Raw genomic sequence first — 26,331 nt, 5'->3', positions numbered from 1 at the left:
TGGTGGGCCCCTGCCATAAACAAACTGTACAACAGAAGGAAGAAACTGTTGCAAAAGAGAGTAAAATCCCATGAGTGGAGGAGCTCCCTGGTCAGCCTCGGTAAGAAGCTGAGATCCCTTATAAGAATCTCCAAAGCTAGCTACGAAAACAAAATCGCCACTAATTTCAATGACAACCACAAAGCATTCTATAGCTATGTTAAGAATCTCAATGGCAACACCCAGATCTGCTCTGAGTTAAAGCACAAAGGTAAGAAAATTACAGAACCAACTGATATTGCCAACATCCTGGCAGATAGGTTCAGTGCTAACTTTACCCCCCTTCACCCCCTAAAGGGCCCATATCTATACAGGAAGAATGCAGAGTCCCTGTAATCACAACTACGCAAGTAAAAACTGCACTCTCTAAAGCCAAAAATACAGCATTCATGGGACTGGACAACATCCCAGAGTATGTTTTACACAGGCTTCAGAACGAACTGTCTCCCCACTTAAGCACCATGTTCAGTAATAGCCGCGTATCAGGCTTTGTGCCCACTGAATGGCGCACAGCAACAGTTATCCCACTCCACAAAGGGGGAGCCACCACTGATCCCGGGAGCTATCGACCTATTAGCCTGACGAGCCTGGTCTGCAAGACCATGGAATGTATCATCATGGAACTCATAAACAAAGACATTGGTAACCTCCAAACTCTGGATCCCACCCAGTTCAGGCTTATGAAAGCAGATCATGCTTCCTGAACCTGATTGACTTCTTTGAGGCAGTCGCCAAAGCCGTAGATGAGGGTAAGGTGGTTCACACAGCCTATCTTGACCTCGCCAAGGCTTTCAACACCATCCCCCATTCTGGAATTATAGCTAAACTCACTAAACTAGGTATAAATCCTTACGTCACGAGATGGGTTGCGAACTGGCACACTGACAGAACCCACACTGTAAAAGTTGCAGACTCCAAATCTGACCTCAAAGCAGTGACAAGTGGAGTACCACAGGGTTCTGTCCTGGGACCTCTCCTGTTTGATATCTACTTCTCTGACGTACAAGCTAACACAGAAGGCCTCTGGCTAATGAAGTTCGCAGATGACTGCAAACTAGGAGCCATAGTCAAGTCCCCAAATGATGTGGATATCCTACAGAAGGGCCTCACTGAGACTGATGCCTGGTGTCAGAGCCATGGCCTCAAGCTCAATGCTAAAAAGTGCAGCGTCATCCCCTTTGGTAAAAACTCTGTACCCATGAACTACCACATAGGCAGCAATCTACTTAACACCGAATGCGTGATAAGAGACCTTGGGACCCACACCGAATGCGTGATAAGAGAACTTGGGTCCCAGGTGGACAGTAGTCTCTCCTTTGATAGTCACATCGCCACAGTAGTCAGGAAGTCCTTCTACATGGCACACCTCATCATAAAAGGGTTCTCATCCAGGAAAAAAGAGGTCATTGTTCCCCTCTACTCAACACTCATTAGACCCATTGTAGAGTACAACGCCCGTTTTGGAATGTACCTCACAAGACATCTGCAGCAGCTGGAAAGGCCACACAGAGGTACCTCACAAAGAGGATTACTGGCCTCAAACAAATGCCCTACACTGACCGTCTCAAAAAACTCCAGCTTTACTCCATAGCATATCACCTACTCCGAGGTGATCTCTGCCTAACATATAAAGCTATGTCAAACCCAGAGCTGTTGGACATGCTACACCTAATGAAATCCCAATCCCTCTGAGCTACACGCTCTAGGGACCTAAACCTTGTCACCACAATAAACAGAACATGCTGGAGGGATAGATTCCTGTCCCAGAGACTTCTCATACTCTGGAACAGGCTACCCATCTATGTCAAGCAAAGTTCTTCATTAGCACTCTTCAAGAAAAATCGTGAGTGGATGGGAAATAGGAAATACAACCCGGGGATCACTTCTGTGTCGTTGCTCAACAGTGGCACAGGAAAATAACTTTCTTGGGTGGCGTAAGCCAGGGAACCTTGTTGGCTAGGCTTGCGTAGGCCTTTGGGCCGATAGCCTAGTACCTACCTATGAATATTTGTAACATGAGAAATATATATGGGGGGGAGGGTACAGCCAGAAAAACTGGTTATGCAAAAAAGTACAGAAATTAGTCATCAATTATTTTCATAAACAAGTATTTATTTTGATGCATTCTAATTTACTGGTCAGCAGCTTAGCTTGCTTTTGGTTTTAAATGAAGTGAAAGACTTAAAGTAGCAGGCAGTTCAAAATGTTGCAAAGGCAATGCAAGACAAACTTGGATAATTTAATAAGACATGCCATCATTTTTAAACATACACCTAACTACAATCCATTCAGTCCACAGGACTGCTACAATCAGCTCTGTACAACAGCTCCTTCAAATTTACTCTTAAATAATACAAGAAACTTGTGTAGCAAACGTAAGACGTCAAGTTCAAAAGCTCAAATTGAAATTTTTTATTTTAACTCTTAGAAGAATGAAACAGAATACAATGTCAACTGTATCACAAATGGTACTTTTTAAACAGAAAAAGACACTACTAAAGCAATTACAGCTGGCAGAACGAACCTGCTTGTTGAACTGCCACAATTTGCGTCACTCCTCACTAATCTTTCCAGGATACACATGCACATCACCACCTGTATAGGAAGCTCCCCTTTTAATTTTTGAAAGCTAAATTCCTGTTAAACGCTTAACATGTTCACCGTTCCCCCATCAACAAAAAGACACGCGCACACAGAAGTAACTCTCCATATAAGAACGTGCCAACGTGTTCTGCCTTTCACCAAAACACCAATATCACTTATTCCCCAACTTGGGCCACCAGACCCACAAGGTCTCTATCACGGGAGGCTTGAGTGAAATTATGAAACCATCTTCCTTCTTTTACAGATGACAGCTATTATTTTTTATTATTAACTCGCTATATAACATCAGCATCACAAACAACCATATGAAGAGAACTTAAATGAGGACAAGGGAACTTCACACAGCATTTAATCTCAAGTCGGTACTAGTACTATTTTCGCTGTCTGTATACAAGTTATGGCATTCCCTTAAAATGCGTTCATTCACTGACACCATGCCAGATATTGCCTCCGCGTTAGCTGCTGAACGGGACTTTATTATCTTGCCAGACATTGCGGTCCCTCATTGCCACCTCTGCAGTTACCTCTTCGACTGGTTTCAAACGGACATTAACCTCCTCCTTCTCTGCCTCCATGGACCGGATGAGTAAGAGCAGGAAAATGTATTGTATAGGAAGGCGGTGTAAAATGTATAAAGGCAATGTATACAGTTAAGGTTGCTATACACAACACAAGCACAAAGGGGAAAAGAAAAGAACATAATTTTGGGGGTGCAGGTGTGACACAAGTGGTGGCTTGGATTGCAGAAATCCGATTGGCTGCCACCACTTGCTTTAACAGCTACTTTAGAAGAGGATTTTCACAATGTAACAATGTGAAAACATGCTGAATCATAACTGAATAAGGTAAATTACAAGTTCAGTTATGATTTCAGTGTGTTTTACATTAAACTCTGCTACAAACCTGCAATAGAGTTTATTGCGCTTGTGGAAGGCACTCTGGGATAACAGCTTGCAATTTAGTATCTTCTCATGGCGCGCTCGGTGTTAAGCACAGAGGCGCCATGATAAGGTAGACTGGGTTAATGAGTTAAGGAACAGCCTTTGCCAGACCATGTTAAATCTAAATTGTTGGATGCACCCTTGCTCAAAGACAACTTATTTGGCACTAAGGAAAAGGGGGTCTTAAAAATGGAAGAAAAAGCTAAATCTATGCAGACTGTTAAGGATTTCTTACAGGTCCAGCCACCCAGGTTCAGCAGGCATTGCCCCTCCAAGCTCTGGTCCTTTCCTGCTCCCACCAGGTCAGTTCAGCCCAGACCCCGTGGAAGCAGACCTCCCAGACAGCAGCCGCAGGGAATGCAGAGATCAAAACAGTGGAATTCCTCCACTTTAGAAACTGGGAGTTCTAAGCCATCCCCTCATGGTAAGAGCTCACAATGACACACCTCCCCCACCCCCTCCTTCTGCCCACTTTCACTTGCCTCCTAGGAGGAAAACTCTCCTTTCACGCAAGCACCTGGGCTACCATTACCAATGACCGCTGGGTCCTCAACATAGTGTCCCAGGGATACAAATTTTCTTTCCACCCTCTTCCAACTCCAAAAAGGTTCCCAGATCTACCTCCAAACCAGTGGGCAGAGGCGCAAAAGCAAGTCCTTTCCCTGCTCTCTATGAGGGCAGTAGAGCACGTTCCTGCAGAACAGAAAGGCCAAGGTTTCTACTCCAGACTTTTTCTGGTACCCAGCAAAGGGGGCACCTGGTGCCCCATCCTCTAGCTATCCATTCTAAACACCTTCCTGGTGATACCAAAATTCAAAATGCTCACCCTCCAGCAACTGCTACCCATGCTCTCCAAGGATGCTTGGCTAGCCACCCTAGACCTAAAAGAGGCCTACCTCCACATTCCTGTCAGGGAATCATGCAACAAATATCTGTGTTTCAGGGCAGGATCTCTGCATTTTTAGTTCTCTGCACTTCCCTTTGGCTTATCCACTGCTCCCAGAGTTTTCACAAAATGTCTGGCTCTGGCTATTTCCTTTTGCAGACAAAGGAATGTTCAAATATACCCTACTTAGATGACTGCCTAATTCAGGCAGGCAGTCAGGAAAAGCTGCTCAAGCACCTGGCCTTTGTAAAGTCCCTACTGAATTCCCTAGGGTACACTGTCAATGAAATGAAATACAAACTAGTACCCGCCGAAAAGATTATATTCCTGGGAGCAAGCCTTGACACGGCATTCCAGATGGTATTCCTTACACTAGAAAAGCAAACTTACCGGACAGTCTACGTCTCTCAACTAACCACCAGACCCCAGTATTTTTGCAAGGAAAATCCTGCAAGCTCTTGGGTTCATGGCATCTTGCATTCTGCTCATTCTATATGCCATATGCATATGAAGAAACTTCAATGGTACCAAAAAAGCCTTTGGTGTTAACACTCTCAAGACCTGGAAACTCTTATATCCATGATACCTTGCCTTAGGAAAGATTTTCTTTGGTGGGCTGCAGCATGCACCCTCAACAAGAGACTACCTTGCTCTCCACCCCCCCCCCGCCGTCCAGACCCTCACCACAGACGCATCAGACTATGCCTGGGGTGCACACCTAGACAGCAAGTGCATACAGGACCAATGGAGCCCACAGCAAATCCATCTGCACATCAACCAAAAAGAGATGTTCGCTGTCCAGCACGCATTGACAGCTTTCAGGCCCCCTTCACTCCCCTGGTTGTCTCCTGATCAAAACAGACAACACCACTGTGATGTGGTGTATCAACACGCAGAGAGGGACTCTCTCCTACCCTGTATGCAGGCTGGCCATGACCCTTTGCCACACAGCCTCTGCCATGTAACTCCACCTGTTATCACAATTCCTGCCAGATTCTCTAAACTCTCTGACAGACCAATTAAGCAGAAGTCTTCTGGACCCACACGAGTGGCAGCTAGACAAAAGAACCTTCGCCTTCACCCTAAGAACTCAGAAATGGAGCACTCCAAAGGTTGACCTCTTTGCCTCCCACACTAACAATCAGCTCAGCAAGTTCTGCACCCGGGAGCATCACTGCATGGCTTGGAAAGTGGATGCCCTGTCCTTCCCCTGGATCAATCTGTCGGTCTATGCCTTTCCTCCACTATCATTCATCCCTGGGGTACTGCTCAACGTAAGGGAGGAAAAACCAAGGACAGTTCTTTCTGCTTCAGCCTGGCCTCGCCAACACTGGTACCCACTGCTGCGCAGTCTGTCCCCACTGCCACCATGGCATCTTACTCAGATCTCACCCCTCCTGACCCAAAGAGAAGGAGAATTCATGCATCCCCAATTTGGCAGCTTGGCTTATTCTTTAAACACTGATCAGTCTGCCAACCTCAGTAAACGGGTTCTCTACATGAGACTAAATTCCCTAGCACTAGAAAGTCTTATGGTGACATATGGAAAAGGTTCTGCACCTGGATTCAGGTTAAGGGAACCAATACGGCACAGCCCTCCCTCCCTCTCATCCTGGATTACTTAGCAGACCTGCTACACAGCGGTTTCTCATTTTCCTCTCTTAAAATTCATGCCTCTGCTATCTCTGCTCATTTCCCCACTGAGCAGCCCCTTTTCTCACACCCTCTGATCAAACAGTTCCCAAGAGGGGGCAGCAATTTGAGGCCACCCTGAAGAGCACCTACCGTAGCTTGGGACTTTAACTTTTTGTTGGAAAAGCCCCCCCCCTTGCCCCCCCCCCCTCGAATCAGCATCTTCAGCAGAGTTAAAATTTCTCTCCTGGAAGACGGCTTTTCTTCTGGCCATCACTTTAGCCAGAAGGTCCATCAATTCAGCTGGAAGGGTCTCCTAGCTACAAGCACTCATGGTCTTGGAACCCTTCATCATCTTACAATGCTGACAGGGTTTTCCTCATTCCCTCAGGACTAACCCATCCTTCATGCCCAAAGTGGTGTCCAGTGTGGCTCTCAACCAATCCATTCATTTGCCCACCCTTTTCCCTAACCCCCAGAACAAGGGGGAAGGATCCTGCACACTCTAGATGTGCACAGACAGCTCAGATTCTATCTAGACAGGACTAAATCATTTAGCAAGTCTGATTAATTACTGGTTGGCTTTGCTGCAGAGGGCAAAGCCGTCTACAAACAAACTGTTTCCAAATGGATAGTGCACTGCATCCATTTCTGTTACAAGGAATATGGAAAGTCTCCCCCTAAGGGGGTCAGGAATCACTTCACCAGTGCAGCTTCCACCTCTGCAGCGTTCCTCAGAGGAGTCCCCACCAGGGACATCCTGGAGGCTGCCACCTGGTCATCTGTTCACACTTTCACCAAACATTACCACCTGCCTGTCTTGTCCAAATCCAGGGCAGGCTTTGCCACTGCAGTCTTGCAGGGCATCCTAGCCAGCTCCTAGTATCCTTGAATGCTTCCATCCTTTTCTTTAGCTTTGGGAATCAACCCAAATGTGATGATTGCAACAATGAAACACGAAGAACATAGTCCAGTTGTGTACACTTACCATAAATGTAGATGTTCGAGTGTATTCATTGTTGCAGTCCGGGTTTCCCTCCCTCCATCCCCCTCTTATTTCTTCTCTCTCTCCACACAAGGGACATTTTGGTATTTACTTTCTACTGGTGGGGTTCTTTCACCAGAACCTGGCTCCTACTTTGGGCCTCATGACAGGGCAAGAAAAACTGATGTAATGGTGTCGGCTGCCTTACTTTATACTACTGACGACCTGATGTCAGTCCTGAAGTGACAGGAACTGACCCAGAAATACTAAGCCTCTGGTATTCGGGCCGGCTTAGGGCTACCCTGGCACGGGTAATCCAAATGTGATGACTGCAACAGTGAATACACTTGAACATCTATTTTTATGGTAAGTGTACACAACTGTACTTTATGTACTCAGCATAACGTTCTGAGTAGTTGTACTTCATTTCTCTTCAACCTCCCTCTCCTTCCCCCTGACCTTTATTATGGGTGCAGTTTGCATTTATCTTTGTATAACTTGTGTGGTCCTTAGCCAGTCTAAGCCCGGGAGTGTTATAGTGATGCATGTTAGTGATACGGTGCTGTTTGGTCTGGTCTGATGCTTAGGCAGCAAACTCGATCTGAAGGGAGATGGGGACATTATGGGTAAGGGGAGGAGCTTGGAGCTCAGCTCCATAGCTGGAAAATGTGGCCATTTCAGATCCGATGTGGATCCAAAACACACAGGTTGAAGACAAATGAAGTACAACTACTCAGATGGAACGTTATGGTGAGTACATAACTTCTTTTTCTTAATCATGGCTAAATCTTCGTGCAAAGATACTTAGCCAGAAGTTAGGTACTACATCTGGGCTTGGAGTTTTCCAATTAGTTGCTTTTCTTGACTTTGTTTCAATCTCTCTGGCCATTACTTCATCCCATTTCATTTCCTGTATATTTGAACTTATTCTTTCTTTTACTTTTTCTATCCATTTACCGTCTTTATGTTCCACAGGGTCTTCATAAATACTTCTCCAAAATGTATCTTTTTCTTCTTTTTTTTGGTGGTCTTATATTTCCTTTTACTTTGTTTCCCAATTATCTATAAAATTTTTTTGGGTCATCAATAAGTTGCTTATTTTGTATTTTCCTTTATATTTATCTGTGTATCTTCTGAGTTTTTCTGCCTGTGCTGATATTTTTAGTTTATTATTTGCGATAGCACATGATAAATCCTGATCCGTTACAATACTACGCACTGCTTTGAGTATTTTTGTTTATCGGTTCCCTCTTCTATACTCTTCTAACAGTGACACCTCTTGTCTTAAGTACTGTATAGTTGTTTTTCTATTTGATACCTTCCTGATGGCATTCGATTTCTCCCCATCCTTTCCCTTACTATCCTGTGTTCTTGTGGTAGGACTTTCTGTTATTAACTTGGCTGTGCAATAATGTATCCTATTTACTTGTTGTAAAGCATGAATTTCTATGGACAGTCCTAATTACAGTGTTCATTTGTTTTATCCAACATCTAACTTTTGGGTTTTTTGATCTTCTGCCCTCTATTTCTTTTATTGAGCTTAATATGTCTATCCATCTTTATTAAATCTTGCAAGTCTTCTCTTAGATCATTTTCATCCAAACTGATGGCACATTCTTTGTTCGCCATTTCCTGCAGGCATTCTGTGTTAAGCTGCAGAGTTTCTTCCTATGCCATGTTCTCTTCAGTTTCAGCTTGTCATCCATTGCTCTTTCTTATGGGAGCTCACTGGCCTATCACTCCCTGGCATTGAAAGAGTTGCCACAATTTCCCGTTTTTCCCTTGCTGTATAGCTCCAACTAAACCTTTGTACTGGTTTCCTATGGGAGGCTCCAAAGTATCTTCATAATGTCAGTTGATTAGATGCTTCCTGCTTCACTGGTTTCTCCTTAATTTGGGTGTCCGTTGCTCTGTCCTTTTGTGTTATCTGAGTTAAATCCTTTACTAAATCCTTCACTTTGCAGGTAATACATAATCTCAGTTTCTATTTCTTTGACTTCTCCATTATTAATCCTCTTTTATACTTTTCCTTTTTATTTTCTTATTTTTTGTATTGTAAAATTTTCCACATCTGGATGTCTTTTCCTGTATTTATCTTCAAATGTCATTGGTGATGCTCTTCTTGCATTGATTAGATGTTCTCCGTGTTTCACTGTTGCAGTCATCACATTTGGGTTATCTGCCTGCAGGTAGCCCTCAGTCGGCCCGAATACCAGAGTCTTGGGATTTCTGCGTTGATGCTGTCGCCTCTTCCATGACTTCAGGTCGTCAGGGGTATAAAACATGCAGCTGACGCCATTATGTCAGTCTTTCTTGCCGAGAAGGAGCCTGAAGCAGAAGCAATTCACAAGTGCCAGTCGGCCACTACCTGAAATTTTCATTTTTCGTGTTTCAAACCTGAAGTCTTCTAAAGCTAAGTACCCCATTGGGGATTCTTTTTTCTTGCTCTAACTGATGTCAGAAAAAGTTAACAATTGTCTTGCCTGTGGAAAGCAAATACCTCATAGATTTTCTTTATTACTGCATCACCTTTTTAGGCCCAGACCACGACTTCCCTTGCTGTCGGTTTTGTGCCTTGTTTAACACCCGAAGCATTCGTCGTTGGGCTATTTTTGTAGCTAAATTCTTTTACTCTTATTCTTCGTATTCCGAAATGGCTTCGGTAAGCCATCCGACTACTGATCTTACGAAAAAGTGCAAAGACAGACTGCATAGGTCAAAAACTGCCGACGACACTTCCGTTAAGCTAGTCGCCAGTCCGCTGGTACTCAGTGAGGCACCTTTGCGGCCCCTGATGCCCACTTCTGCAGATTCGCAAGCCTGTGCAGAGACTGATTCAGAGTCTGGTATGCCGCAAGATGCTTCTTAGAGTGTGGAACCTGCGGATGTCTTTACCTTGGATGGGTCTGGAGCCACTGTGCAGGTACCGGCTTCTGAGGGTATATTCCAACGTACCAATATTTGTATTAAACTGACCACTTTTTTTTTTTTAACTAAATCCACTGAGTTCCTCAGGCCCAGAGTTCACAGTACGCCTAGAAAACCGACGTCCAAAGCGCATGCTCAAGCTCCCATGCCACAAAAACAAATGCTTAGAAAGGCTGAAGACCTTATTACTCTAATTAGGGGAAGCCAGCCTTCCCCTGTTAAAAGACAAAGATTTTAATTTCCTTCTGATTCTACAGACCAGAAGTCCAATGACTCTGACCCTTCTGTGATTACCAGGACACACATACCCTTATCTACCTATGGAGATTCAGATGCAGCGGAATCCATTCCCTCTGCCTCCTCTTCAGAGGATTTTTCTTTTGGTGAAACCGTGCATATCTTGAGAGCATTTCTGCTGGGAATGCCAGGACTGTCCTCAGTCCAAAAAGAGACACTGGGAATTTTTAGATTTGCCTCAGCACAGGCCTCTAGCTATACCGCCTTTCATGGATATTGTAGGTGTCTTCATGGAATCCAGTCTTACTCCTGACACTTTACCACCAGCTCGTAGAAAACCTGACAGGTACTACAGAGTACCTGACTCTCACAAATTTCTCTTCAAAATCCTACTGCGGCCCCAGAGACCATTTCCCAGGGAACTAAAGGCATTTAAGGCTACTACACCCAAAATCCCTACCCCTGCAGACAGGGATTCTAGAGCTTTAGACAGATGGGGTAAGAAGGTATATACCTCTGCAACTCATGCCATCAAGGGTTTGAATTGTCAGTTTCGCACGTTAAAGTATCAGCAACATATTAAGGAACTAATTAAACAAAAAATGGTGTTACTTCCAGATTGTGCAGAAAATAAAGATTTACAAGAGTTAATGCATTCTGCAAACCAAGTTAGTAAACATACTCTGCAGTGTGGGTTTGATGCCTTAGGAGCATCTTGCAGGGCTGCTGTCACTGGGTCTATACTGAGAAGGCATGCTTGGCTGAAGGAACAAGTCTTGCCAGACCATGTCAAAGCAACATTATTAGATGCTCCAAAAAATCAGGATTATTTGTTTGGCACAAAAGCAGAAGAAGTTCTTAAAAAGATGGAAGAGCAAGCTAAATCTATGCAAACTGTCAAAGATTTCTTACTGGTGCAGCCACCTAGAGTCAGTAGGCATTGGCCTTCAAAAAACTGGTCCTTTCCAGTCCATACTGGACCTTCTCAGTCCAAATCCAAGGGAAGCAGACCCCCAAGACTACAATCTCAGGGTATGCAGAGATCTAAACAATGGAGTGTTCCCACCTCAAAACCAGGGAGTGGTAAGCCACGCCTTTATGGAAAAAGTTCACAATGACTTTCCAATTATCCTTCCCAGCCATTCCCATGTACTTGCACCCCTAGGAGGAAAACTCGCCCTTCATGCAAAACACTGGATGTCCATTACTCAGGACCGATGGGTTCTAAACATTGTATCCCAGGGATACAGATTCTACTTCTACTCACTGCCAACCCCAAGCAGGTTGCCAGACCTTCCTCCAAACCAGTGGACAAAGGCTCAAAAGCAAGTACTTTCCCTTCTCCGTATCAGGGCTATTCAACCTGTTCCAGTAGAACAAAGGGGACAGGGTTTCTACTCCAGGCTGTTCCTGGTGCCCAGGAAAGAGCTCTTGGCGCCCTATCCTGGATCTATCAATTCTCAACACTTTTCTGGTGGTCCCAAAATTCAAAATGCTTACACTGCAACAGCTTTTTCCTATGCTAGCCAAGGATGCCTGGTTAGTCACCCTAGACTTAAAAGAAGCTTATCTGCACATCTCCATAAGGGAGTCTTGCAGGAAATATCTACATTTAAAGGCAGGAGTCTTTCAGGAAATATCTACATTTAAAGGCAGGCTGTATGCACTATCAGTTCTGTGCACTTCCCTTTTGGCTTATCTTCTACACCCAGAGTATTCACAAAGTGCCCGACTCCAGCCATTGCATACTGCAGGCAGAGAAATATTCAAATTTACCCATACCTGGACGATTGCCTGATTCAGGCGGACAGTCAGGAATTGCTCCTTTAGCAGCTGGCATTTGTAAAAAGACTTCCAACTTCACTGGGACACCCCATCAACGAAAAGAAATCAAAACTGGTGCCCAGCCAACAAATTATATTCCTGGGAGCAAGCTTGAACACAGCTTCCCAGATGGCATCCCTCACTCCAGAAAAGCAGGTCTTTTTGACAAAACTATTTCAAAGTAATGGCCACCAAAACCCAGCTATCTACAAGGAAAATTTTGGAAGCCTTCGGGTTCATGGCCTCATGCATTCTGCTAATTTCATATGCAAGCATGCATATGAGGAAACTTCAAAGGTACTTAAAAAGTCTCTGGTGTCAACATTCTCAGGACCTGGAAACAGTGATTTCTGTCATATCTTGTCTAAGGGCAGACTTCCTTTGGTGTGAGCAGAGGCTTGCAACCACAAGGGGCTTCCTTTCACTCAACCCTTTGCCGCCCAAACCCTGACAACAGATGCATCAGACTATGTATGGGGGGTGCACATGGCAGGCAAATGCATTCAAGGTAAATGGGGCACAGAACAAATTCCCCTGCATATCAATCAAAAGAAGATGCTAGTTGTACAGAATACTCTGACAGCCTTCAAATACCTTCCAGGACAGCTCCTGATAAAGACAGACAACATCACAGTTATGTGGTACAAAAACAAGCAGGGAGGAACTCATTCTTACACACTCTGCAGGTTAGCCATGGCCCTGTGGAACACACCCTTGAGCAGTCAAGTGCACATACAAGCTCATTTCCTGCCATGTAAGCAAAATTCACTGGCAGATGACTTAAGCAGAAATCTACTGAACCCTCACGAGTGGAAACTGGAACCCAACTCATATAAACTTCTAACCCAGAGGTGGGTAACACCAGAGGGTGGACCTTTTTGCCTCCCCCCAAAACCACCAATTGAGTAAAATTTGTACTAGGAACCCTCACAGCAGAGGCTGGAAGGTGGATGCCCTATCCTTTACATGGGAAAACCTCTCAATTGTATGCCTTTCCTCTGCTGCCCCTCCTCTCAAAAGTACTACTCAAGATCAAACTGGACAGGCCAAGGGCAGTGCTTATTGCACCAGACTGGCCACGCCAGCACTGGTACCCACTCCTACGCAGTCTGACAGCAGTGACACCTTCCCTGCTGTCTCAGCAGGAGGGACAGATTTTGCATCCACAGCTGCAAAACCTAAACCTTGCAGCCTGGTGTATCCCCTGAATACACCACCAGCATTTCTCAGCAAACTGGTGCTGGATGTCATCCTTGAGGCCAGAAGGCCTAGTACTAGGAAATCCTATGCTGAAAAGTGGAAAATATATTGTTCTTGGAGTCGGTCTCAAGGAAAGGACACAGCTGTGGCCACCTTACCTGAAATCCTTGATTACCTAGCAGAGCTGCTCCACAGAGGCCTATCCTTCTCATCCATTAAGATTTATGCCTCTGCCATCTCAGCTCATTATAATACTGAGCCACCTCTTTTTTCTCACCCTCTCATCAAACAATTCCTGAGAGGAGCTAACAGTTTAATGCCCCCTAGGAGAGCTCCCACCCCGGTCTGGTACCTTAACTTTGTACTGGAGAAGCTCACACTCCCCCTGTTTCAACCTACTGCTTCAGCAGAGTTAAAATTTGTCTTTTGGAAAATAGCCTTATTTCTAGCTATTACTTCAGCAAGAAGACTGTCTGATGGCGGTGGAGCCCTTCATTATTTTACATGCTGACGGGGTTTCCCTCAGGATTAACCCATCCTTTATGCACAAGGTGGTATCCAGTGTGGCTTTAAACCAATCCATCCATTTTCCAGACTTTTTCCCTAATCCTCAGAGTAAAGGAGAAAGGATCCTGCACTCCTCTGATGTGCACAGACACCTCAGGTTCTACCTTGACAGGACTAAGCCTTTCAGAAAGTCTGACCAGCTACTAGTCAGCTTTGCTACAGGGGCAGAGGGCAAGGCCATTTCGAAGCAAACCATTTCCAAATTGGTAACATACTGCATCCATTTCTGCTACAAGCACCATGGAAAACGTACCCCTCAGGGGATCAGAACTCATTCCAATAGAGCTACTTCATCTGCAGCATTTCTCAGGGGAGTCCCTACCAAGGGCATCGTGGAAGCTGCAACTTGGAGTTCTGTACACACCTTCACCAAGCATTACCACTTAACTATTTTTTCTAAATCCACAGCTGGATTTATTACAGCAGTCTTACAAGGCCTGCTGGCCAGCCCTAACACTTCTTGACTGCCTCCACTCTTCGTCAGCTTTGTCGATCAACCCAAGTGTGATGACTGCAGCAGTGAAACACGAAGAACATAGTACATAAATGTAGATGTTAGAGTGTTTTCACTGTTGCAGTCCTGGTTGCCCTCCCTCCATCCCCCTTTCTTCTCTAGCCTTTCTACTTATCCTCTTTATGGCCATTTTTTATGGCAGAGGTATTTACTTTTTACTGGAGGTGATATTCTTCGTGTTTCACTGTTGCAGTCATTACATTTGGGTAATCTGCTGGTAGGTTGCCCTCAGTTGGCCTGAATAACAGTCATGGGTCCTGCGTCGGTTGCGGTCTCCTCTTCCATGATGTCAGGTCATCAAGGGTATAAAACATGCAGCCGACACCATTTTAATCAGTCTTTCTTGCCGCGCAGTGGCAGAAGCAGTTCGCAAGTGCCAGTCGGCTGACTTCTGAAATTTTCGTTTTCAAGTTTCAGAACCAAAGTCTTCAAAACTAAAGCTAAGTACCCCATTGGGGAAACTTTTTCTTGCTCTTTACCGATGTCAGTAAAAGTTAATAATTGCATTACTTCTGGAAAGCAAATACCTCATAAGGATTTTCATTTGTACTGTATTCCTTGCCTCGGCCCTGATCACAACGTGCCTTGCTGTCGGTTTTGTGTTTAACCAATGCACTATTAAGCGTCTGTATAATTTTGCTTCTAAATATTTTGGTTCAAGATTTAACTATCCTGAAATGTCGTCTGTTAGCAATCTGACTACCGGAGTTCACAAAAAACGCAAGGAAAAAGACAGACCGTTGAGGTCCAAAACCGACAACGAAGCTTCTCCTAAGCCAGTCGCCAGTACTCAGTGAGGCACTTTCACAGCCCCTGATACCTGCTACTTTTGATTCTCCCGAGACCCATTCGGAGTCCGGTATGCCGTGAGATTTTCAAAGTATTGAACCTGCGGATGTCTCTCCCTTGGATGGGTCCGGAGCCACTGAGCAGGCACTGGCTTCTGAGGGTGTTTTCAGGCCTCAGCATTTTTATATTAAACAGACGCCATCAATAAAAACAAGGTCAAAACCGACCAATCCTTCTTTTTTGCCTAAGGTGGTATCCAGTGTGGCTCTTAACCAGACCATTCGCCTGACAACTTTTTTCCCCACATCAGCAGATCAAGGGGGAGCAGATTCTGCATTCATTGGATGTATACAGATAACTAAGATTCTTCTTAAACAGGACAAAATCTCTAAGAAAGTCTGAGCAACTGCTGGTAGCATTTGTTGCAGGATCAGAGGGGAAGGCTATATTAAAGCAGACTATTTCTAAAGGGATAAGCCATTGCATTAGTTTCTGCTACTTGCACCATGGTAAACCTGTGTCCAAGGGGATCAGATCCCATTCCACCAGGGCTGCCTCTACTTCAGCAGCTTTTCTCAGTGGGGTCCCTACCAAAGACATTCTAGAAGCTGCTACTTGGAGCTCAATTCATACGTTCACAAAGCATTATCATTTACCTCTCTTCTCTAAATCCAGGGCAGGCTTTGCCACTGCAGTCCTGCAGGGCCTTATAGCTGCTCCTAATGCCGTTTAGTTCCATCATCCCAGCCACAGCTTTGGGATTCTACCCAAATGTAATGATTGCAACAGTGAAACACGAACATAGTACAGTTGTATACACTTACCATAAATGTAGATGTTTGAGTGTATTCACTGTTGCAGTCCAGATTACCCACCTGCCAGCCCCCTTTCTATACCTTTTCTTTCCTTCACTATACTCAAAAGCCTTTGTGGTGTACTTGCTTTTAGTTGAAGGTAAATTTTATGTTTCTGTTGTGCATTTATATATTTACAATTTATATATATATTTTTGCTCCTCATTTGGGGGACACCTGACATCTGGGGCAAGAAAAACTGATTAAAATGGCGTCGGCTGCATGTTTTACACCCCTGACGACCTGACATAATGGAAGAGGAGACAGCACCCGACGCAGGACCCAAGACTTTGTTATTCAGGCCGACTGAGGGCAACCTACCAGCAGATTTACCCAAATGTAATGACCGCAACAGTGAATACACACGAACATCTACATTTCTGGTAAGTGTACACAACTGTACTTTCCACACCATGTAATAGCTTTAATTTTGGGGGCTCCTGACATCTGGGGCAAGAAAAACTGACGTAATGGCGTCAGCTGCATGTTTTATACCCCTGACGACCTGGCATCATGGAAGAGGCATCAGCATCCGACTCAGAAATCCCAAGACTCTGGTATTCAGGCCAACTGAGGGCTACCTGCAGGCAGATAACCCAAGTGTGATGACTGCAACAGTGAATACACTTGAACATCTACATTTATGGTAAGTGTACACAACTGTACCTTTTGCTTTCTCCTTTGCATAAATACTGCACCATATTAAATCTTTATCTTTCTCATGTCCATATTCTTCAGATGTCTCCTGCTCCTCTTGCTTCTCCTTACTTTGGGACTTAGTTGTTCCATCATGCTATGATATGACGCTTGTTAGACTTTATACACTGAATCCTTCACAAGTATTCCGTAAATTTAGTTTCTATTTTTTTTTTTTTAACTTCTTGACTAATTTTCTGTCCTACATTCCCTCTTTTTGATCTTTTTTTTTTATTGTGAAATTTTCCATATCTGGATGCATTTGCCTAGATTTCTCTCTGAATTTTTCTGGGGCTGCATTTTTTGTGTTGATTAGTTTGGCTTTCTCCTTTGCATAAATATTGCACCATATTGAATCTTTCTTTCCCATGTCCATATTTCTTTTTTATACCCTTCAGGCATCTCTAAATTTTTGTTCTTTAAATTTTCGCACTTCCTCAGTCCCTTCTTTTTCCAAACAGCACAAGGTTTCTTGGTCTATATAGTGTTTTTGTCACGTATCTGTTGTATTAAAGATTGCATTTCTATTTGAAGCTTCTGACAGTTTTCTTGTGGAAGTATTTTTCTTTCCTCTAATTTCTGTCTCTGTGTCTTTTTCATGTCTTTTGTCTGGAAATTCTGGGCTTCTTGCATAATAGTAACAACACATAGTTTCTTTCTTATCCTCAATAGGCCACTCTATTGTCTGTCTGGTTCTTTTTTGGCCTATCAGTTTTTGTGATTTTGTTTGTGGACTGCTACTTCTACAACAGGGGGAGCCATCCTCCCCCTGGGTCTGGCCTAGCCCCACTGTAGGAATATTTCCATGTTTTGAGGATTCTACTCATTCTTTTCCCGTTCTGGTACCAGTGTGGCCACCATGATTGGGCTTTTTTTTTTTTATCTTAGGACTTGTGCACCCAGCTATCTTTATTTTTTAACCTACTTCTGTCCATGATGTATGCTATACAAAATACAGTCTATTTATCAGTGTTGTCTTGGCGAGATTTAGTGAAAAAGTGTGTTTGCCTGTGTCTTAAGAAATAAGTCAGCAAGAGTTGATGAAAAGGAAGAGCATTCATTTTCTGTTTCTTCAGGTGGTGTGGTTGCCAGATGAACTCCGTGATTTCTCCAATTTATTGTTTTTTACCAGGAGTCTAAAACATCATTTTTAAATAGTTTCATGGACTGCTTAGCTTGTTTTAAGCTTGGTCTTCTGTTGTAATCTATTTACTGAATGGAATTAGCTGACAGTTTTATGTCCATTTAAGGTCCTTCAGAACTATTATTTGTTTTAAGACATATTTATGTTTTGTCTGCTAACATCGCTTTCCTTTTTTGTTTAATTTTAGGCCTCTGAACAAAAAAACAAAGGTAAGTTACTGTGGAATTTTGTTTTACATTGAACTACATGTTTCTTAAATTTAGAAACATAAGCTTTGTGCTTACATCTGCTATTATGCTGAATTGGACCAACCTTGGAAGCAGCTTGCAAATATGCTAGTAAAATTTCAGGTTGAGTTGTCTTACTGTGTACTTTCGCTGTGTTTGGCCTGCTTCTCGTATAGCTGGGGACATCCATGTCACCATAATCTCAGTGCTGTTGTCTGAAATACTAACCGCAGAGCATTGCTGTTGGCAAGGTTGAATCGCACAAGTGTGAGAAGGGCAGTTCTTGTTGATGCAAAACGTCTGTTTTGTCATGTACTTCTCTGCAGTCTAAGTATGATGAGAGGTGCATCATTTGGCATATTTTGATTTGCTGCTAGTGTCTTCCTATGTTATCTGCATATTAGCTAGTCTTCTTTCTTAACCAAATGAAGAAAAATTAGTAATGATGGGTAATACGAGAGTGGGTGATGGAATCCCAGATTTTGTCTGGGATGCACTGAGATTTCAAGCAAGAGGTTTCAACTTACAGTTGTTTTTAGTACTGAATTGTACATTTTATGGAGTATCACATGAAATGTCATTACAGAAGGTAACACTGTTGTAGTACATGCAGTAGTGTGATTACGTTCTGATATTTAGAAGAAGGCAAATTAGTTGAACTCTGGAATGGCCCGAGACCCGACCTTAAATGTTAAGCACCCCCTGCTTAAGTTACAGTTAGGTCTCTGGCTTGGCATTAAAATCTGCCAATGATCAGCAAATGACTGCAGCAGAATAAGAGATTTGTTTCTGCCTGTTGTCCTTTCTGCTAGTGTCCCTGACTTCCTTTTGTAAATTTAGGAATTTACTAGAATAGCAGGATGTGTTTGCCTGCATTTGCTGAAGGATTTGAAGTCTGAAACTTAAATGTATTTTTTTTTTGTGAATTGAATCCTCCATAATTTTCTGAAAATCACTGACTTTGAGGAACAGACCAAAGATATGAGGCAAAAATCTGGGCATTTTGTGAATATCCAGGCAGTTGAGAGACAGGGAAGGTAAGTGTAAACAAAATGGACCATTACAATGCCTTTATGACCATGTTCACAAAGTTCTTTATGGCTTTGAAAGCCGGCAAAACACTGTTTTTTATTGGTCTTTTTTTCCCCTCACTGTAAGTGGGTAGTACATGGAGCAGGTAAAGCTCGATGCACTACAAAGATGTATGAGTGGGTCCACCAGTGCTAACCTACTATTCTGTTGTCAACATGGATGCAATGTTTCAACTCTAGCTACGCTTTTGGTGATTTTCTTGGCATCATGACTTGGCAAGTCTGTGAAGATCACCGACCCATTCACAATCTTGTATGTACATACTGAATGCACTTTATTGGAGGTCTTTGTGTATCTGATTAAGTGGCCCATCTTTGTTAAGAGGTAGGACCTGGATTTTTTAAACAACTTTATAAAATTGTGACTGAAGACACAGTTAAGCATTCATTAGCAGAAAAGAAAACAAATCATGTTAACATTTTTCCAATTAATTGCAGTGGACATCACATATTATCTTTACTAATTTCAGTAAAGCATTAGAAAAAATTGCAGAGTTCTTGCCTTCCCTCAAGTCTCACTCCTCATGAAGATTTTTATGCATGTCTCGTTCCCACAGTTTTCATTTACTTATATGTACTTTGCTCCTTCCCCTTTTCTAATGATCCCTCTTCTAGTTCTTTTATTTCTTATGATATTCAGTATCTCAAATACAATTGGTATATTTCCATTTTCTAGTAATTGCTTTTTGGAAGCCAGCAGAATTAAACGTAAGGTCTTACTATGTCTAGGCAGTTCAGATCCTGTATCCCAGCTGAAAAGAATCCTTTCCTTACTTTCAGATATTTGCTTGCTTAATATTTCTGATGGAGTACTCTGGATTTTTTTTTAAGTCTGCCAAAGTCATTACACTCCTAAAACACACAATGTTCTTCGTGTTTCACTGTTGCAGTCATTACATTTGGGTAATCCTGCTGGCAGGATTACCCATATGTAATGACTGCAACAGTGAATACACTCTAACATCTACAATTATGGTAAGTGTACACAACTGTACTTTCCTGGTTAATTTTCTTTTCCATCATTTGCTATCTGCTTGAGGAAAAATTATTTGAAGTGTGCTTGGGGTATACAAATACCTGTGCAGACACTTCTGAGCAGTGGTCCAAAACTGTCTGGACTTGGTTGCATGCTAGGGAGACATACATATATCTTCCCATTGTTTTCTTGTAAATTGATTTTTCAGTCTCTCGCCAATGTTTTCTAACCTCCTCTGATTCTTAGTTATCATGTAATATTTTATATGCCCTAGTACTTATCCATTTTTTAACGACCACTTCTGTTCTGGATTCAACTAAAAGCTCTACCAGAGCAGGCCTTTGATTTAAAATTCCCCTATCTCTTTCTCTGTGTCGGTTAGAGAAGGCAAGTCTCTAGCATGCATTCCAAATGTCTTGTTTGGGGTTGTCCCACTCTGTTACCTTTCCTGCTTGAGTTATTTGCTCCCAATATCTTTGTTCTGTCAGTTTTCTCCAGGAAATTACAACCCCCTCCTGCCCATTTTCTGTACATCTGTGTGCAGATGTTCTTCGTGTTTCACTGTTGCAGTCATCACATTTGGGGTATCTGCTTGCAGTAGCCCTCAGTCGGCCAGATTAACAAAGTCTTGGGTCCTGTGTCGGTTGCTGTCTCTTCCATGACGTCAGGTAGGCAGGGGTATAAAACATGCAGCCAACGCCATTACATCAGTCTTTCTTGCCGTGCGGTTCCCGAAGCAGAAGCAAGTTCGCAAGTGCCGGTCGGCCGACACCTGAAGGTTTCGTTTTCGAGTTTCAGAGCCAAAGTCTTCAACTAAAAGCTAAGTACCCTGTTGGGGAAACCTTTTTCTTGCTCTAAACCGATGTCCGTAAAAGTAAATAATTGCATTTCTTGTGGAAAGCAAATACCTCCTAAAGATTTTAATTCGTACTGTATTCCTTGCCTAGGCCCTGACCATGACGTACCTCGCTGTCAGTTTTGTGCCTTATTTAAACAATTCCATCGTTGGTATATTTTCGTTTCTAAATATTTTGTTGCTCTGTTCAGTTATCCAGATATGTCTTCGGTAAGCCATCTGACTACAGACATTCCGAAAAAATGCAAAGACAGAGACAGGCCGCCTAGGTCCAAAGCTGCTGATGACCTTTCTCCTAAGCCAGTCGCCAGTTAGCCGGTACTCGGACACTTTCGCAGCCCCTGGTACCTGCTACTTCAGATTCACAGGCCTCTACTGAGACCCATTCGGAGTCCGGTATGCCGCAGGATGCTTCAACTGTGGAACCTGCGGATGTCTCTACCTTGGATGAGATCGGAGCTGCTATGCAGGGACCGGCTTCTGAGGGTGTATTCAGGCCTACTGACTTGCACATCAAACCGATGCCCTCTTCTTCAAGGCCTAAAACTCGAACCATGCCTAGAAAACTGATGCCCAGACTGCATGGTCAGGCCTCTATGCCTAAAAAATAAGAATGGCTGAAGATCTTATTACTTTCATTAGGGGAAGCCAACCTTCCCCCTCTGAGACCTAGGACTGAGTTTGCTTATGATACTTCTGACCAGGATTCTGAAATCTGTGTCCTATCATGACTAGGATTTTACCTTATCTACCTGTGAAGATTCTGATGCTGAGGACTCTCTTCCCTCTGCTTCGCCCCCAGAGGATTTCTTTTTTGGTGAGACCTTGCATACTCTTAGGGAGCATTTTCATTGGGAAAGTCAGGATTTCTCTGATTCTAAAAAGAGGTTTAGGGATTTCTTACTCCTGCCCCAGCACAGGCCTTTAGCTATCCCTCCTGTTCCAGACATTGTTGATGATGCCTTTTCGGAGTCTAGCTTGGCCCCTGACTCTTTACCTCCTGCTCCCAGAAAACCTGATAGATATTACAAAGTTCCTGACTCTCACAAGTTCCTTTTCAAAAATCCTACTGTGGATCCTGAGACCATCTCACAGGGACCCAAGGGCAGTAAAGCTACTACTGCCAAAAATCCTACCCCTTCTGATAGACTCCATGGCGGTGGAAAGATGGGGTAAGAAGTTATACACTTCTGCAGCCAGGCTTTGTAATCTTTCCCATGACACTAGTCAAATTTTGTTGGCTTCCCATAAGCCTTCCACTAGAAATTTGTATCATAGTAAGTGGAAGAGATTTTCCATTTGGGCTTCCTCCCGTAATAGTGACCCTTACCAAGCGCCATTGTCTTCTATTTTACAATTCTTGGCAGAAATTTTCAACAAAGGCGCAGCGGCTGCTACAGTGCGGGTACAACTAGTTGCTATATCTAATTTCCATCTAGGGATCGATGGACTGAATATTATGGCTCACCAATTGTCTAAAGCTTTTCTAAAAGGTTCCTTTCACACGAGGCCTCCATTGAAGACTTCTTATTCTCCCTGGAATTTGAATTTTATGTTATCTCTCATCATTCTTCCTCCCTTTGAGCCTGCATCATCTTGTGAGCTAGAATTTCAATCGTGGAAAACTATTTTCCTGGTAGCCATCACTTCAGCCCACAGAGTGTCAGAGCTCCAAGCCCTATCCATCAAGCCTCCTTGTATGGTCTTTCATGCTGACAGTGTATCTCTCAGGACAAACCCATCCTTTTTGTCTAAAGTATGTTTGGAGATTAACATCAATCAAGTCATTGAGTTGCCTGTTTTCTTCCCTAATCACACCAACAAATTGGAGTATATGTTGCACAAACTCAATGTTCACAGACAATTTTTATTTAGACAGAACAAAAGAGATTAGGAAATCAGATCAGCTTTTTGTGTCTTTTTCTGAGGGCAGGAAAGGTAAACCAGTCGCCAAAACAACTCTTAAGTGGCTGTTGGATTGTATCACTTACACCTGTTCTTGTCATAACATGCCCTTGTCTAGTAAGGTGAAGGCTCATTCAACCAGAGCAGTTTCTAACTCTTCAGCCTTTCAAGCCAAATTACCTCTAGACATCATCTGTGCTGCAGCCACATGGTCTAAACCTCACACTTTTGTAACTCATTACAAAGTTTATAAGGCCTCCAGGGACAAGGCTTCATTTGGTTCTACGGTTCTGAAGAGTGTACTTCTGTGAGCCACCCAGGATTAGGGTGCTAGGGATGCTTACCCGTCAGTGAAGAATGAACGGCGAGATTGAACAACTTCACATAAAGAAGTTATGTACTCACCATAACGTTCCATGTGAGTTGTTCCATCTTGCCTTCATTGTCACGTCCCTCCCTCCTTCCCCCTCCTGGCTGGCTGTTGACCTGGAGGCTGTCTTCATCCTGGTTTTTCAATGTGTCTTTATTCCTAGGCAGAATAATTATAGTATCACTATATGGTATGCAGCAAACAAGATCTGAGGTAATTCCAGCAGTGCATTGTGAGATAAGGGGCTGGATCTTGAGCTACTGGAACATTTTGAGCTTGCTAGTCGGCCGTGTCGGAGACGAGGATCAGCTCCGAACCCATCAGTCAAGAATGAAAGCGAGATGGAACAACTCACATGGAACATTATGGTGAGTACATAATTAGAAGTTATGTACCTACCATAACGTTCCATGTTAGTTGTCTTCTCTCGCCTTCTTTCTTGCTGGATGGGTTCGGAGCCGATCCTCAGCTCTGACTCGGCACTTGCTAAGCTCGAGAGCTAATTTAACCAGCTCGAGGCAACCCTATATCCCATGATGCAAAGGCGGAGATTACTCGGATCTCGTTTGGTAGCTAAAGAAATGGCAGTATTTTTTTCCAACTTAGGAGGAAGAAAATAAGAAATACTAAATAACATCATAACCCTCTAGAAAGGATCCACATAATCTAGTGACGCTAGGAGTTGAATAGCTAGAAAAAGGTAATAACCTCTTAATAGAAGATGTATAATCTTCTCGGTCTGACCAGGCTAGGGGGAAGGAGGGCGGGACGCAAGAAAGAAGGCGAGAGAAGACAACTAACATGGAACGTTATGGTAGGTACATAACTTCTAAATGTTAAGTTGTCAATCTCGCCTTCATTCTTGCTGGATGGGACCGTGTCCCTAGCACCTCTATCCTGGGTGGCTCAATGGAACAGACTCTTGAGAACGGTGGAACCAAAATTTGCTCTGTCTCTGGAGACCAAATCTAATTTGTAATGTGAAACAAAGGTATGAGGAGAGGCCCATGTGGCTGCTGCACAAATAGTGTCTATTGGAAGTCTAGCTTGAAAGGCTGTAGATGTAGCTAGAGCTCTGGTAGAATGGGCTTTTGGGTTAGAAACCAACTCTTTGCCTCTGAGCTGATAAATGTAAGTGATCACGGAAGACAGCCACCTAGATAAAGTTACCTTAGAAACTGGAAGGCCTTTCCTGTTCTCTGCATAGGATAGAAAAAGTTGATCAGATTTCCTAAAAATTTTTGTCTTATCCAGATAATATCTGAGCTGACGGTGAACATCGAGATAATGTAACTTTTGTTCAGCTCTATCAGAATAATTCGGGAAAAATGCTGGAAGATCAATGGACTGATTTAGGTTAGTCTGAGATGCCACCTTTGGTAAGAAAGACGGATTAGTTCTTAGGGATACCCTATCTTTGTGGAATATTAGATAGGGAGGGCGAACACAGAGAGCATGAAGCTCAGATACTCTCCTGGAAGATGTAATGGCAACTAGAAAAAGTGTCTTCCAAGAAAGCAATTTCAAAGAACAGGCAGCTGCAGGTTCGAACGGGGGAAGAATCAAGGATGTTAAAATTAAATTTAGATCCCACTGTGGTGGGGGGTCTCTTATTGGAGGTTTCAATAAAAAGATACCTCGAAGGAATGCTTTGCAAAGTTTATGTGACATAATGTTGTGGTCCAAAAAGCCTATATGAAAATTTGAAATGGCTGCCAGTTGAACTTTCACTGTGGAAGAAGAGGATCCTGAATTAAAAATGTCAGCTAGGAAGTCCAATACCGAATGAATTGGAGCAGTATAGGGGTCTATGTTCCTAGCTTTTGCCCAGAAAGAGAAACGTCACCATTTACTAGTGTAGATCTTTCTGGTAGAAGATTTTAGGGAAGCTACTATGATATCCCGTACAGGATTAGAAATCATAGGAAGCCTGGCTAAGGATGGAAGTGGAGCAACCAAGCAGTGAGGTTGAGAGAAGGTATGGATTGGTGCAGTTGACCCGACTGGTGGGTCAGAGGATCTGGAACCGGGTCCAGATGCCATGGCTGTACCAAGAGGTAATGATGTAGGAATGGAAACCATATCTGTCGAGGCCAATAAGGGGCAATGAGAATCAACTTGGCTCTCAAGGCGGTTGCTTTCTGAATTAGCTGAGGTATCAGCAGAAAAGGAGGAAAAGCATAAAGAAGTCCCCGGGGCCAATCTTGGTTTAGAGCGTCTCTGGGAGGATGGCTTGGAAGGGGGAAGAGCGAGAAGAAGTCTGGGCATTTGCTGTTTTGAGGTGTAGCGAAAAGGTCGCAGCAAGGAAGACCCCACTTCTGAAAAATCTTTTCCGTCACTGACTGTTTGAAAGACCACTCGTGAGGCATGAGAATAGCTCTGCTCAATCTGTCCGCTATGATGTTGGATTTCCCGGGGATGTGCATTGCTATCAGAAACCGGTGAGAGGAGATTGCCCATTGCCAAAGTCTGAGAGCCTCTCGACACAGTGGATAGGACTTGGTTCCGCCCTGTTTATGTACCACACTACGGACATATTGTCCGTTTGGACTGCAATAGTTCCCAGGGGAAGAGAGTCGTTGAGGGCTTGCAACGTTAAAAGCACTGCTCTCATCTCCAGAACATTTATGTGCAGATGGTACTCGAAAGGTTGCCAAGTGCCATGGACCATTCTGCCCTGATAATGCCCCCCCCCCACCCGATCAGGGAGGCGTCCGATGTAACCGTGGCAACCGGGGCAAGAGGAGCAAATGGTCTGCCTTGATGGATTTGAGGGGACGATATCCACCAAGTCAGATGTCTTTTGCAAGTTGGAGTTACTATGATCTCGTGACGCATGGGAAGTTGTTGAAAGGACCATTGGGTGAATAGCATCCATTGTAGAAGCCGCATGTAAAAGCGGGCGAGGGGAAGAAGTGTTATGGCGGCCGCCATAAGACCCAGTACTTTCAGAGCAAATCTGGCCTGAATTTTGTTGCTGAATAAAATCACTTGGACGTGTCTTTGAATGTCCAAGATCCTTTGGTCTGTCAACCTTGCTGAAAGTTGTACAGTGTCCAGTTTTGC

The 26,331-nt window shown here is 43.6% G+C and overlaps 1 protein-coding gene across 6 annotated transcripts in view; it reads left to right on the top strand.

Annotated features, from left to right (window-relative positions):
- The window catches only part of TNRC6A (trinucleotide repeat containing adaptor 6A), a 3,393,689-nt gene that overhangs the window by 1,029,912 nt on the left and 2,337,446 nt on the right, over window positions 1-26,331 (top strand). For all 6 annotated transcript variants that reach the window (XM_044089241.1, XM_044089240.1, XM_044089239.1 and 3 more), the window contains one exon: window positions 18,028-18,049. In XM_044089241.1, the coding sequence (XP_043945176.1) occupies window positions 18,028-18,049 (22 nt within the window). The remainder of the gene's footprint in view (window positions 1-18,027; window positions 18,050-26,331) is intronic.

Source organism: Protopterus annectens, chromosome 12.part0 (genome assembly GCF_019279795.1).
Source record: "Protopterus annectens isolate FY-2018-M chromosome 12.part0, PAN1.0, whole genome shotgun sequence".
NCBI classification, from domain to species: domain Eukaryota; kingdom Metazoa; phylum Chordata; order Ceratodontiformes; family Protopteridae; genus Protopterus; species Protopterus annectens.
The sequence above is the reverse complement of the archived record's forward strand: the minus strand, read 5'-3'. Positions and strand labels throughout refer to the sequence as shown.